Genomic DNA, 14,598 nt, shown 5'->3' with positions numbered 1-14,598 from the left:
TCTTGCAATTAATTTTATCAATAAGAAGTTGCAATATTATTTTGCTGATATGCTTATGACAGCAACGTGTCTGTTTGTAATCAATATTCAAAGAGACCTTTATTATGAATGCAGCTTTCAGATCTAAACATATATACGCATATAGATGACCCGAATAAAAGTTATTTGCTTCCTTCACTGGATTGTGAATTCTTTATTTCTTTCATAGTAGAGTATGCTCACTTTTTGCGGTTCGTTATTGAGTTAGAACCAGGGCCGTCTTAAACATTTACGGGGCCCTGTGCTAAATGAAAAAATTGGACCTTATTCATTAGAAAAAATTAATACATTCACACATAACAATACTGTTTCTACAAAATAAAACACAACAATACTTTAACTTTATGGTTTGACATAATAAATATAACAAAAATAATTTAATTAGATATTATATAATAATAATAACAAAAAAAATTAGATCTTCTTAAAACTCTTAAACTATTAGGCTTTAGATATTTTCTGAATAAGTAATTTTCACTTAATTTTAAACATAATAAATAATAATAAAATTACTTAAATGTTGAATAATAAAAAGCTTAGGTCCTTTAAATTTGGGGGCCTATGCTGTGCAGTAGCACACTTTACACACCCTTCTCCTACTCCCCGGATTAGAACAGCCATGTTATTCAAGGATAAGTTCATGAATCATCAGCCATATTATTTAAGATTGTGTCAAGATTCTTGCTTCTAATCCTTTTTCTACAAGATTCGTGAGCAATAGCTGGTGAAAGAGCACTGCCTTCTCTGTCTGCCATACTATTGAGAAGCTTTTTTTGGATTGGTGCTTGTTGTTTGGCCACATTCAATCATAGGAAAGCAAGTCAAGATTCTGGAATGCCTTCCTAGAAAAGACCATCGCAGAATGCCCGGTCTTTGAAGTGCTTGCTACAACTCTGAAGAAAGGGTAGAATTCCTGGGAAATTTCATCATTTTTGTCGTGGCTGTTTTGACCCGGTCCCAAAAGGGGTGTCTCCTTTCTGGGCTAAAAGTTTATTCTCTTATCCCTTCCCGTGCCACTAGCCTAAGCCTATGAAAAAGTTTAGTGCTTTAGTCTTGTCTTCAGTAAGGCTCCAAATTTGTTCAAATCCATCCTTTTACCTCAGTTCCTTTCACAAAACCAAAAGTTCCTACTTAGGCCAATACGCACATATCCATTGCTGAAGAAGACCAATATAACATGAGAATAGATGGGTAGGCATTGTTACTGATTATAGAAAGAAAAGTAGGAAAATCTGGTAATCTCATGAATTCAAAACCTTTTTTCTTTATTTGTGTGTGTTTGTATATAGCTTCAATTCCTCTCAATCTCATCTATGCTACTATTCATACCGATACCTATGAAATGGTGATTAGCGTATGATTCCCATGTGATATTACTTTGCATGCAATTGAGGGCTGCAAACCATTAGCCATTAATTCACTAATCTCCAAATTAATTGATTTCATATCAGTTTCAATCTATTGAAATGGAATTGCGGGAGAATGCAGATTATTCTGGATATGAAGAGTCTAAGCAAAACTAAGTACGAAATTGAAGAATTAATTGTTGAATTAATAGTGGAATCAGCTCAGAGAAGGGAGAGAGATGCTTTTCTCGGGTATGTTTTGGCTTTTAATCATCTTCCAAGCCATTTATTTCGTATGCTAGCTGTTGTGGATTTGTTGGATCATTAATACTTCGCAATATGAAAGTTACTGAAAAATCTTAAAGATGATATTTCTGGGCATATAGGACAGATAAGTATATAGTAGTATATTTGGTACAAACCTCAACACATCTTTATGTTCTCTGTGTTCCATACTTATCTGAAAATTGCTTTCTTGTTGGCGAAATAGCGGTATCTGCACTTTTTTGGAGTTCTTTTCTTTTTTTATCAACTGCATGTGCCTTTTCTCTTACATTTATTGCTCCCTCGTTAGTTTTACTAGGTGTTTTCTTGACACGATTCTTTTTTTTGGTTCTATTGCCTTTTGGATTTGAGGGTCTTCACACATTGAAGACAAGTTGAAGCCGGTGGGTTTGCTTACTACCATGTGATATTCCCCCCGACTTGATGCATATTCGATTTTTCTTGTTTCAGTCGATGACTAATAAGGATGATGCAACATTTGTGAATATAAATCTCTTGGTTGATGATTTTTCTTTTCTTTTCTTCTTTTTGGGTGACAGATTGGAGAATCTGAAGAAACAATAGGAACATGCTTGGTTTTCACTGAAGATGGTGAGTAAGCTTGTTCTTTCCGTTAAAAGTTAAACTCTAGCTTTCTAATTATGCATTTTATCATGCTCCGGCTGCTAAGATTAGCAGTAACTTAAATTTTGTATTATTAGCAAATCAGGATAAGGTGAATGATATTGTTGCATGAGATAAACTTTGAGTTTCATCATGTTTATAAATTTTCTATTTGTTCATTTACATATATAATAGAGAATCGAAATATAGATCTCCCAAATCAGATTAGCAACGCTACTCACACTAACACACGGAATTGAGAAATACTGATATTCATTGAAGATGAAGTAGAAGATGAAATACAGAAACTAGGAAAGGAAGAACATACATACAAGATAAATGAATTGAGCTAAAACCCAATCCCCTTCTCTACCAAAGGCAGAGCCTCTGCGCAAAGCAGCCAAACCGAAATAACCCAAAACATACTACCAATTTCTACTTATAATCAGCCTATTACCCAAACTACCCTCAAGCTCATCTTCCCAAATAACCAACTTCTACTGCCAGCTCATTCCCTATTCTAGAACATTGCTACCAATGGTGTCACGTATCAGCGTAGAAGTAAGAAGTAGAAGGAATAAAAGAGAAATTATCCTAGAAGTTAGTTAATTCTGTTAGGGTGACTCTGTTATTTGTTACCCTTGCTATTTTATTATTCTGCTATCCTTGCCATTTCCAGTTTGTTGGAGAGTTCCAGCTAGAGAATGATCAGCTAGGGAATGATAACGGTAGAATAATACTGGCTGCTACATCAGCTGTACTTTTTTTTTTTTTTTTTGAAAACTCTGTACTATCCTTCTTCCTATTTATGTCATGCTTTTGTTCAAGGTTCATTATCAATGAGAATTATCAATCTTCTTTATCTCTTTCTCTCTTTCTAATCTTCTCTCTATTTTCTGCCTATCTACTCTATCTAACCCTTCTAAATTCTCTCTCAGCATATGTACCTGACGTTGGTATCAGAGACACCGTCCTCTGGCCATTCTGTGAATGGTAAATAGTTTCTATAGGAAAACGAGAGCAGCCAAACATCGAGCCAAGGCAGCCATGGATGCATTAGAACAACAGCTTCAATAACTTACCATGCAGTTTCACTCTAGATCTGAGGCAACTGCTGAGCGTTTAGAAAAACTGCAAGCACAGTTTCAAGATGCCCAGGCAGCGATTCTGTGTGGACTTCAGGGAGCTCAACAAGGTCACCATTGAAGACAAATTTCTCGTACCCATTATTCAAGAGCTCATTGATGAACTACATGGTGGCACGAAATTTTCTAAGCTAGACCTAAGAGCAGGTTACCACCAAATTCAAATGACAGAGGAAGACATTTACAAGATAGCATTCAGGACTCATTCTGGCTGCTATGAGTTCCTGGTCATGCCCTTTGGGCTCACCAATGCCCCTGCCTTCCAGTCCCTCATGAACTCAATCTGTAAGCCCTACCTATGCAAGTTCATCCTAGTATTGTTTGATGACATTCTAATTTATAGCCCTGGCATTGATACCCATCTACACCACCTACAAATTGTTTGTGACCTACTCACTCATTGCCAATTGTTTCTTAAGGCCTCTAAATGTGAGTTTGGGGTTAACCATATCTCCTACTTAGGACATTATTTCAGCAGATCGTGTGGCTACTGACCCTGAAAAGGTGGCTGCTATGCTCAATTGGCCACTTCCAATGACTCTCAAGGGCGTTAGAGGGTTTCTAGGCCTCACTGACAAATGGCTAAGCCATTCTCTATCAATAATATACACCAACAGGGGATAATCTTAAATCGGTCAAATTATTTGGATTTAGGTTGGTTCGTGCCATGTGGCAATGGACTTTTGCCAGCAACAATTAGTAACAATTCTTTTAGGTAAAATTTTGCAAGAAAACCCAAAGGTTTGGGAGTAAGACCTGGTACTTGATCGTAAAAGTGCTGAAAGGTATTTATCCGTGGATATTGCTTCTCTCTCTCTGCTGAGCACTTGTGCAACTTTCTCCAATGGATGCATTTTTAATAAGAGATGGCCGATAACTTTCATTTTCTGGATGCCTTTGGTTCAAGAAAAAAAATTGTTCGGTTAAGGTTTCACTGTCATTTGGTCTGAGTTAGAAAACCATTGGGTTGTCATTTGGTCTTTGTTTTCTGCATTTGTTGGTATAGTTGCCTGTGTAACCATATCATATCCTATTCCTGCTATCTGCTATTGTTGCTAAATAACTCATTCTGTATAAAATAGAATTTTGTATTTTATTCTCTAGTAGTTATACAACATTGATTTTCAGAATCTGCAACTGTTGTTCGTGAGTTCACTCAGTTTTAGTGGCTTTCAAGCGCAGGATTTCGAGTTTCAGTGACTTTCAGACGGTCAATTGGGAGTTTCACTGTGTAAGCTATATACATAAAATGTAAAAAGAAATGTTTCCGATGTAAATGACTATCTTTATACTCTATTGGAAGAACTTATTACAGACTCTATTGCTTGCTTCTGTTACAACAATCTTGCTTTTTAAGTGGATATTTACTGTAATTCTTTTTTTTTTTTTTGATGAAATATTTACTGTAATTCTAAATTCCTACAAATGTTGTAAATTGTGGGACCTTTCTATTTACACTGAAATTACAAAATCTTGAGACTGTTATGCGCCTAGCATTTTGAATGTTGTCGATGAAGATGCATTTTGGGCTTCTTGCTACCCAATAAGTTGATTTCCAGAATTTTAAATATTTGGGCTTGCTTATGCTTTCTGGCCTAAACTTAAACCCAGATTGGATTCTCGAACAATTTTGGATCCGAACGGACTTCATTGGATTTGTATGGACAATACCCCGAGCTGTGAAATTTGTTGAATGTGTATGGACAATACCTCGAGCTTTGGAATTTGTTGGACTTAAACTGAAATGAAATAACTCGGTCGCTTAAAATAATTCGGTCACTTGAAAATATTCTCGAATTGAATGTGGGCTTTGAGCCTTTTTTTCAGAAATACAACAGATGCCTTCGGTTTTAAAATGAGAACCTTTGGATATCTCCATCATTGACGAGCGGGACTCACGGTCCGGCAAAATTTACTGAAAATAAAAATAGAGGTAGAGGTAGATAGGACCATTTGTGAAATATAATGTTTATTGATTAATTAATAAATTTTTCTATTTTTATTCATTATTCGCGTACTTTAATTATTTTACATGTTCCTTATCGTAAATCATAGTTTTTAGAAATGCATTATATTTCGATTATAAATTCCAAAAAGACGGCTCAATCAAAATTAATGTTTTAATCTTAATTTTTTAACATTTACAATTTAGGAGCTGAAATATACATGTTTCGTAATTTAAAATGAATAATAAGACGCGATTTAATGAATTGAAACTAATTCTAAATTAATCAATAATTAAATCCACTAATAAACGATAATTCAAATCCGGACGAACTCGGTTTTATTTTTTAAAATAAAACACGCTTGAGAAAAATTCTTATTAAACCGGCTTCATGCCTTTTAATCCTAATTGTTCAAGTTTCGAATATAATTTTGATGTTTCATCGGGATTCAGAAATTGATATTAGAAAAAAAGACGTGTTTTCATTTATTAATAAGCTCTTTTGAGTTTAAAATAAAATATTTACGATTTGTTTGATACTGAATAGAAATGAAAACGTTAAAAACTCCGGAACGCAAAATGAGTATCTACAAGTATCATGGTAATAAGTGAAGGACAATTTTGAAAATTGTTGAAGGAAAAAAAAAATATATTGTAATAAGTGAAGGACTTATTTCAAAAAAAAAAAAGTGAAGGACTTATTTTAAAAATTGTTGAAGAAAAATAAATGAGTGGCATTTAATTAACTCATGATTTTTTTATTTGAAATGATAATGAAAATATACAAAATTACTACTTTTTTGTTATTCGAATATTTATAACATAAATAGCATATATTACACCAAATAAATAAATAAGTGAAGGTCAAAATTGGGAAAAATATTAATTATAAAAAACATGAAGGACAATTTTAGAAAATGTTGAAGAAAAAAAAGTTGAAATCCGTCAGACAACCGTGTGACCAATCTAGACCAGACAAGTCTGACTAGAAACGATCCTCTACAAGCCCAGATGATCTCGAGAGAACATCCCGCCGTTAATCACGCTCAGATCACACGGTCATGATTCATCCACCGAATTTGAGTTCCTGTCTCCTTAGTGATCAAGGATACAGAGGTACGATCCTATAGAACAGATCCTGTTCAAGTAAGGTCGTGCCAGCTTATGGCTTCTTGTGGAATTATAAAGCATATACTTTCTTCATTTGTTACCGATGTGGGATTCTGGCACAATCTTATTCCAAATCGCACGGTCATGATTCATCCACCAGACTTGACTTGAGTCCCGCAAGTGAAGTACAAGAAACCAGTAACTGCAATTTCTAAGATCAAGGTCGGAGAAAGAGACTATCAAAACGCATCCATATAGAGAGTGTGTGTTTGTATTTTCGGCCCTGGGTAAAGCTTCCAGTCTTCTTATTCCAGAGTCATATCAGTTGGTTGCCGATCAGTTCAATTGATTGAAATGGAATTGCGGTAGAATGCAGATTATTCTGATAATGTGCCTCATACGAAGAGTCTAAGCTAAAGTAAGTACGAAATTGAAGAATTAATCGTTGAATTCATAGTAGAATCAGCTCAGAGAAGGGAGAGAGTGAGGCTTTTCTCGGGTATGTTTTGGCTTTAATTATCTTCCAAACCATTTATTTCATATGCTAGGTGTTGTGGATTTGATACTTAAAAGTTAATGAAAACCTCAAACATGATATTTTTGGGCATTTAGAACAGATAAGTAGGTAGTATATTCGAAATTGTAAACATCTATACTTAGATGTTTGCTTCAGATTCTGCTAAGTAGTCCCCATAATTGAGAAAAGCCTTCTTTTCTTTCTATTTACTGGTTTCCATATGGGCCATTTCAGCATGAATTAACATCAAATTATACTGGATTTAACCTTACAAAAAGTTTTTAGTTAATGTGTGTGTGCTAGTGCTACAATGGACAAGAAAAGATACCCACAATGTGTATAATTTGAGCCCTACATTGAACTTTCTTGCAATTCGTTTTAACAATAAGGAATTGAAGTTGCAATATGATTTTGCTATATGCTTATGACATCACTGTGTCTATTTGTAATCAATATTCAATGAGACCTTCATTATTAATGCAGCTTTCAGATCTAAACCTATATACAAATATGGATTACCCGGATGAAAGTTATATGCTTCCTTAACTGGTTTGTGAATTCTTTATTTCTTTCATAGTAGAGTATGCTCACTTTTTGCGGTTCTTTATTGAGTTAGAGCAGCCATGTTATTCAAGCTTAAGTTCATGAATTATCTGCCATAGTATTTAAGATTGTGGCAAACATCTTTCAATAGGGAGAGGGGGTTCATTTGCTCTTATCCTTTTTGTACAAGATTCGTGAGCAAGAGCTGATGAAAGTGTGCTGTCTTCTCTCTTGCATACTATTGAGAAGCTTTTTTTTTGGATTGGAGCTTGTTGTTTGGCCACATTCAATCTTAGGAAAGCAAGTCAAGATTTTGGAATGCGTTCCTAGAGGAGAATAACAACTCGCAGAATGCCCATTTTTTGACTTGCTTGCTACAACTCTAAAGGAAGGGTAGAATTCCCGGGAAATTTTAAAAAAAATTATAGTGGCTGTTTTGACCCGGTCCTAAAAGGGGTGTCTCCTTTCTGGTCTAAAAGTTTATTCTCTTCTCCCTTCCCGTGCCACTAGCTTAAGCCTATGAAAAGGTTTAGTGCTTTAGTCTCGTCTTCAGTAAGGCTCCAAATTCATTCAAATCCATCCTTTTACCTCAGCTGATTATCATCTCCTTTCTCGAAACCCAAATTCATTATCGCATATTCATTGCTGAGATCAATATAACATAAGAATAGACGGGTAGACATTGTTACTGATTATAGAAGAAAAGTAGGAAAAATCAGGTAATCTCTCATCAATGCAGAACTTTTTTTCTCTTTTTGTGTGTGTTTGTAAATAGCTTCAGTTCCTCTCATCTATGCTACTATTCATGCTCATACCTATAAATTGGACGTAGTTAGAGTATGATTCGCATGTGATATTACTTTGCATGCAATTGAGGGCTAAAAACTTATTAGTCGTTAATTCAAAGTTAGAAACTTTTAACTTGCTATCAGCCCTGTAAGCAAAAGGGTATTTGATTTTCACTAATCTCCAAATGAATTACAGTTTGAGGCATTTCTCCTCTTTTGAGTTTTCCATTTTTTTTATTTGCACATCATTGAGAAACCATATGATATGTTCCGATGTATATTTCTGAAGTTAAACTTATTGGAATATCAGTCTATTAATTTGGCCTTATATTTTTGTGCAGGCAATGAAGTCAACTTGAGTCGGCAACATCATCTGGAGGATGAAGAAGAACATGTTGTGCTTGATCTTGATTCTTGATGCCGTTTTTGGACAAGTTGATATTCCTCCATATTTGCTGCTTAGGATTGACATGTCAGCAGGTTTAACCTTCTTTAGCGTTGTTACAGGCATTTGTGCTCATTGTTTAGTGATTTGATACAAACCACAAGACAACTTTATCTTCTCTGTGTTCCATATTCCATACTTTTCTGCAAATTTGCTTTTTTGTTGACGAAATAGAGTCAATGATGGTATCTGCACTTCTTTGGCGTTCTTTTTTTTTTTTATCAACTGCATGTGCCTTTCTGTTACATTTGTTACTCCTTCTTTGGCTTTATTGGGTCCATTTTCTTGACATGATCTTTTTTTTTTTTTTGTTATATTGCCTTTTGGATTTCAGGGTCTTGACACGTTGAACCCAATACTGATTATCGATGACAAGTTGAAGCTGGTGAGTTTGCTTACTACAATGTGATATTCCCTCCGACTCGATGCATGTTCGATTTTTCTTGTTTCAGTTACGGATTAACAAAGGAGTCTTCTTCAACTGAAATAGAAATTTCATAACAAACCTACGTTCATGATGGCTACTGAGGTTGATGCTACAATTGTGAATATAAATTCTCTTGGTTGATGATTTTTCTTTTCTTTTCCTTTTTTTGGGGTGACAGGTTGGAGAATACAAAGAAACAATAGGAACATGCTTGGTTTTCTCTGAAGATGGTGAGTAAGCTTGTTCTTCCCTTTAAAAGTTAAATGCTAGTGCATGCTAGCTTTCTAATCATGCAGTTTATCATGCTCTGGCTTGTTTTATTAGCAAATAAGGAGAAGGTGAATGATAATGGTTATACACCACTAAGTTTACATATAAACCAACAAAGCATATTCTCAAATCGGTCAAATCATTTGGTTTTAGATTGGTTATAGCCATGTGGCAATTGACTTGTTGCGGGCAACAATTAGTAACAATTCTTTTAGGTGAAAATAATGGTTTGGGAGAAAGACTCGATACTTGATTGTAAAAGTGATTGAAGGTTTTATCCTTGGATATTGCTTCTCTCTCTGCTGAGAACTTGTGCCACTATCTCTTATGGATGCATTTTTAATAAGAGATGATTGCTGACTTACATTTCCTGGATGCCTTTGGTTCAAGAAAAAAGAAAATTGTTCGATTAAGGTTTCATTGTCATTTGATCTGAGTTAGAAAACCATTGGCTTGTCATTTGGTCTTTGTTTTTCGCATTTGTTCTGCATGTTAGTTCAAAACTCATTTGTCCTATTTGAAGGAGACATAGCCGTATCATGTCCAATTCCTGCTTATCTGCTCGCTAAATAATTCATTATGTATAAAATGGAATTTTGTATGCTATTCTCTACTACTTGATTTTCAGATCTCAACCTGTTGTTCATGAGGAGATGAGACCTTAGGAAGCAAATCTTTTCTCAGGAAAACTCATGATTGATCCAAATCTAGCTCCAAGTAAGAAAGTGAAGATCTTAAACTGGAAGATGCTGTTCAAGGTGCAGCAGCGGAGTGTGATGTTCAAGATGAGTCAGTTAAAGGGAAGTTATGAGATTCATGAATGAAATTGAAGAGGATCAAAATGTGAACAGAAATCTGCATCAGTAGATTCTCAAAGTTACTCATTTTCTTTTATCAGAAAAAAATTAAAGGAACTTTTATTAACAGAATACCAAATACAACCAAAAGAACAAAGAGTCCTATTTATTTAGGACCAATTACTCCACAATATTCTATCCTTTTTTACCTCTACCTTTGTACTATATAGCAGTTTCAACTTCACAGCAAAAGAAATTCTAATTACAATTTGTTTCCAAGGCAATAGAGCAATTCTGAAAAATAAACAAATTTCTTGCTCTCCAATTCTCTTAGACACAAGCAGCTCTACATGTTCACAGGAATCCTGTGTCTAGTGATTAGGCTTGGACAAGAAAAGTTGAGATGAGGTTTAGCCCAACTTTGGCCCACCTATCTCTACGGTGGGTTGGGATTTATGGATTTATAGAAATAAAACAAAATAAAACGGAACCGGATGTGATAATAATGTTAATTATTAAATTATTTGTTTATAGAAGCAATTTTATTTTTCTCTCTCTCTTGCCTCTCTTCTAGGGTTTATGGTGAAAAGGATTAGGGAAAGATCTAGGGAGAGGGGGGAGCCGGGTGAAGGTTTAGGGGTGGTGCCGGCTTTGGCTTGGGCGGATCTGGTGGAGGAGGCCACCGGGGATAGGGTAGGAAGGCGAGATGGTTGGGGCGGTGCGCTGGATGGGGGCAAGGACATGCGGAGCCGCGTGGAGGAAAGGGGATCGGAGGATGGCATAGGCAGCGTGGCAGTATCGATGGGATCTGATAGACTGGAGTCCGTGCGCGGGCGTGCGGCTGGGGCAGGGGCTATTTCCAATGCGGGAGGAAAGGCGCCTCTTGGGCAGGCCGATTCCGCTGCGGATGAGGTGGGGCGGGCGTGTGAGGGGGCCGACTTTATCTCGAGCAGCGGGCAGGCGGGAGCTGATGCGGATAGGGCGGGGCGGCTTGGTGAGAGTACCGGCGTCTTTGCCAGCAGTGGAGTTAGGGTAGGCGTGGGGAGTGCCGGCGCTCCTGCTGGGCTGTGTGCAGGGGATGCCGGCGAGAAGGCTAGGCTAGGCGCTGGGATTATTGGCGGTTCTGCAGGGCCGAGCATAGGGGCTGCCGGCAATCCTGCTAGGCAGTCTAGGGAGGGGGCTGGCGCGAGGTCAAGCAGGATAGGGGTTGGTCAATTTGGGGCGGCGACTCTTGTGCAGGCTGCCTTAGGTCATATCAAGGAAATAAATGGATTGTCGGACATGGTTGGTGAGGAGTGTGGGATTCAAAGTCAGGGTAACTCGGTTTCTCCCAAATCAAGGGTGGGGAATAATGGTATAGGGCAACTCTCGTGGAAAGATACTGTTATGGGGGTAGTGGAGGAGGAGCCTTGTATGGAGGAGGTTAGGATGGAAGAGGATTATGAAGAGGTGTTCTCTGACTTAGATGTTGAGGATGGTGAACATGATGACCCGCTTTGTCCGGTGATTAGACTCTCGTCTGCTGAAAAGCGCGATCTCAGACAAAAGTGGAAGATATCCCTTATAGTTACTCTTCTTGGGAAGAGAATTAGTTTTCACTATTTCGCCCAGAGGATACAAGCACAGTGGGCTAAGAAAGGTAAAGTTACGATTACCGACTTAGAGAATGATTACTATGTTGTTAAATTTACTCGTGTGGAAGATTATAATGCTGTGGTCAAAGGAGGGCCATATATCATTTCCAACCAGGTTCTGGCTTTGAGGCCTTGGGTTCCTAATTTTAACCCTCATGATTGCTCGGTAAGCAGAATTTTGACTTGGGTTAGGTTTCCGGGCCTGCCTATTGAGTATTATAGTGAAAGTTTCCTCAACAAGATAGGAAGTATGGTTGGAAAGGTGCATCATGTGGATAAAACTACGGTGGGGGCTATCAGAGGTAAATTTGCTAGGGTTTGTATCGATGTTGATCTTGCTAATCCCCTGTTATCAAAATTTTTTGTTCGTGATAAGGTGTTCCTTATTGAATATGAAGGGTTACATAACATCTGTTATGATTGTGGGATGTATGGACATACTAGGGAGGGATGCCCGAAGAGGGAGAGGGTGGTGGAAATGGAAGCTGAGGGTAATGCTGAAAGAACTGAAGGGATCCAAGGTGAGGGGGGGAATTTTGGCCCCTGGATGGTCGCGAAGAGGCCTGCTAGACGTAGGACTCAGCCTTCTGTTGCTCAGAATCGTCCCTCTGATTTAAACCCCAAGACAAAGGCTATCATTCAAAATCCTAATGACAAGCCTAGTTTCAAAGAAAAACCTAACCCCAAAGTCATTGAGGCTACCAGGGCTGGGGCTGAGATCATTTCAGGTTCCAGGTTTGGGGCCCTGGCGATTGAGGAAGATCGAGATTCTGGTATGGTTGACGAACAGATTGATCAAAGCATGCCAGGATTAGAATCTATAGAGCCTTCAACTAAGGTGACTGAGAATGTTAACCCCCTCTTTGTATCCAAAGGTGTTTCCCAGGGAAGTTCTCAGACTTTGGCTTATCAAAGGAAGAAAAAATTGGTGGAGGTTAGTATTCCTAGTCAGGATGGGGATCCTGGAATCGGGAAAAGTATGGGTGTTAATAAATCTAATATGAAGAAGCTTAAAGGCAAACAGAAAGGTAGCCTGAATTCTTTGGGGTTACCTGATAAGAGAGGGACTGCGGGTACCTCGGCAAGGCTCTTAGGAGCCCCTAATAAATACCTATCTTAGGGTTGTGGGTACGGTCGGTCTGTCCTCCTTTCTATGGATTTGCTGTGTTGGAATGTTAGAGGTGCGGCTAGTAAGGCTACCCGTGTCCATGTTAATGATCTCATTAGTCAGTTTAATCCTTCTTGTTTTGTTTTGTTGGAAACTAAGATTAGTGGAGTCAAAGCTGATGAGGTGGTTAACAAGTTTAGGAGCTGGAAATGTGTTAGATCGGAGGCGACTGGCCGTGCTGGTGGGATTTGGCTTTTCTGGAAGCCAGATCGGATACATTTTGATATTATTGGCATGGATAAGCAGTTTATTCATTGCAAAGTGTGTGTTTCAGGGAATAAATCATTTTTTGTTACCCTGGTTTATGCCGACCCTATTTTGACTAACCGAAAACGTCTTTGGGAAGTCCTCTATTCTATGAGTGTTAGCATATCTGAGCCTTGGTTTGTTGCTGGGGACTTCAATGATATTGCTGTTATGGGTGATCAGAGAGGGGGTTCGCATCACTATGTCAATCATTGCCTTCATCACAAGAATAGTATGGATTTATGTGGTCTTTCGGACCTTGGGGCTTTTGAGCATAAGTTCACTTGGAAGCGCAATAGTACCTTTGTTCGTTTGGATAAGGTTTATGCTAATATTTTAGCACATACTACCTTCCCTGAGTGCTCTATGTTGAACCTGCCGTTCTGCCACTCGGACCACTGCCCTATTTTGTTTAGACTGTTGAGAGGCAATCGTCCTAAGGGTGAGAGGCCTTTCCGTTATCAGTTGGCTTGGGAATCTCATCCTAATTTTAAGGAGTTCGTACATGATAACTGGAAACCTCATTCGGATGTCCTTCAAGCTGCTGATGTCTTCAGGACTAATGTGTTGGGGTGGAATAAGAATGTCTTTGGGCATATCATCAGGAGGAAACAGAAGTTACTAAATAGAATTGAGGGCATTCAGCGTAGATTGGAGGTTAGGTTTGAGCATGGTTTGAATGGCCTTCTTCGTACCCTTCAGAAGGAGCTTGAAGCGGTGCTCAGGCAAGAGGAGCTTCTTTGGTTTCAGAAGTCTAGGAAATCCTGGATCAAAGATGGGGATCGTAATACCAGGTATTTTCATCTCTCTACTATCATTAGGAGGCAGAGGAATAGGATTGATGCTATTAAGAACCCCAATGGTGATTGGGTCTATGAGAATGATGCTATTCGGAATTTGGCCCTGGATTTCTATAAGGATATGTTTAAAGAGGAACCTGTTCAGCTGGAGAGGGCTCATTCTGTGGCTACCTTCCCTATGGTGGGGGAGGAGGCTATTCGGGATGCTTTCCGACCTATTTCCGTGAAGGAAATTGATCAAGCTATTTTGAGTATTGGGGCTACTAAAGCTCATGTGATTGATGGCCTGCCTGCTGGCTTTTACCATAAGCATTGGGAGGTGGTGAAGGAGGGTATCTATAACTTTATCATAGGTATTTTTAATGGTTCTCAAGATATTGGGCTGGTGAACAAAACCCTTCTGGTTCTGATTCCTAAAATTGAGAAGCCATCCTCCTTTTTGCATATGAGGCCTATTAGTCTTTGTAATGTTCTCTATAAGACTGTTACA

General features: G+C 38.0%; 1 protein-coding gene, 1 long non-coding RNA gene and 1 other non-coding gene across 6 annotated transcripts; 2 read left to right on the top strand and 1 right to left on the bottom strand.

The window, feature by feature from the left end:
• The first annotated feature begins 599 nt into the window (after positions 1-599).
• Positions 600-4,870, top strand: LOC136224900 (uncharacterized). The gene is made up of 4 exons (XR_010686662.1): positions 600-1,274; positions 1,491-1,637; positions 2,210-2,261; positions 3,212-4,870. It is a non-coding gene; the product is annotated as an uncharacterized lncRNA (long non-coding RNA).
• Positions 4,871-6,226: 1,356 nt separating this feature from the next.
• On the top strand, positions 6,227-10,665 carry LOC136221974 (uncharacterized). 4 transcript variants are annotated; one of them, XR_010685436.1, is made up of 5 exons: positions 6,227-6,972; positions 8,663-8,793; positions 9,101-9,151; positions 9,372-9,423; positions 10,092-10,651. XR_010685436.1 is itself a non-coding variant. In XM_066009450.1 (5 exons), the coding sequence occupies exons 2-5, from the start codon at positions 8,739-8,741 to the stop codon at positions 10,285-10,287; spliced, it is 306 nt and encodes a 101-aa protein (XP_065865522.1). In that variant the 5' UTR covers positions 6,227-6,891; positions 8,663-8,738; the 3' UTR covers positions 10,288-10,665. The 4 variants fall into 4 exon arrangements, 2 of the variants coding, with proteins under 2 accessions (XP_065865522.1, XP_065865521.1); XM_066009450.1 differs by having other exon boundaries at positions 6,227-6,891; positions 8,663-8,801; positions 10,148-10,665; XM_066009449.1 differs by having other exon boundaries at positions 8,663-8,801; positions 10,148-10,661.
• On the bottom strand, positions 6,303-6,519 carry LOC136225308 (small nucleolar RNA U3). The gene has a single exon (XR_010687030.1). It is a non-coding gene; the product is annotated as a small nucleolar RNA U3 (small nucleolar RNA).
• Positions 10,666-14,598: the final 3,933 nt, after the last annotated feature.

The sequence above is a fragment of the Euphorbia lathyris genome, chromosome 3 (genome assembly GCF_963576675.1).
Source record: "Euphorbia lathyris chromosome 3, ddEupLath1.1, whole genome shotgun sequence".
In the NCBI taxonomy this organism is placed as follows: Eukaryota; Viridiplantae; Streptophyta; class Magnoliopsida; order Malpighiales; family Euphorbiaceae; genus Euphorbia; species Euphorbia lathyris.
The sequence above is the reverse complement of the archived record's forward strand: the minus strand, read 5'-3'. Positions and strand labels throughout refer to the sequence as shown.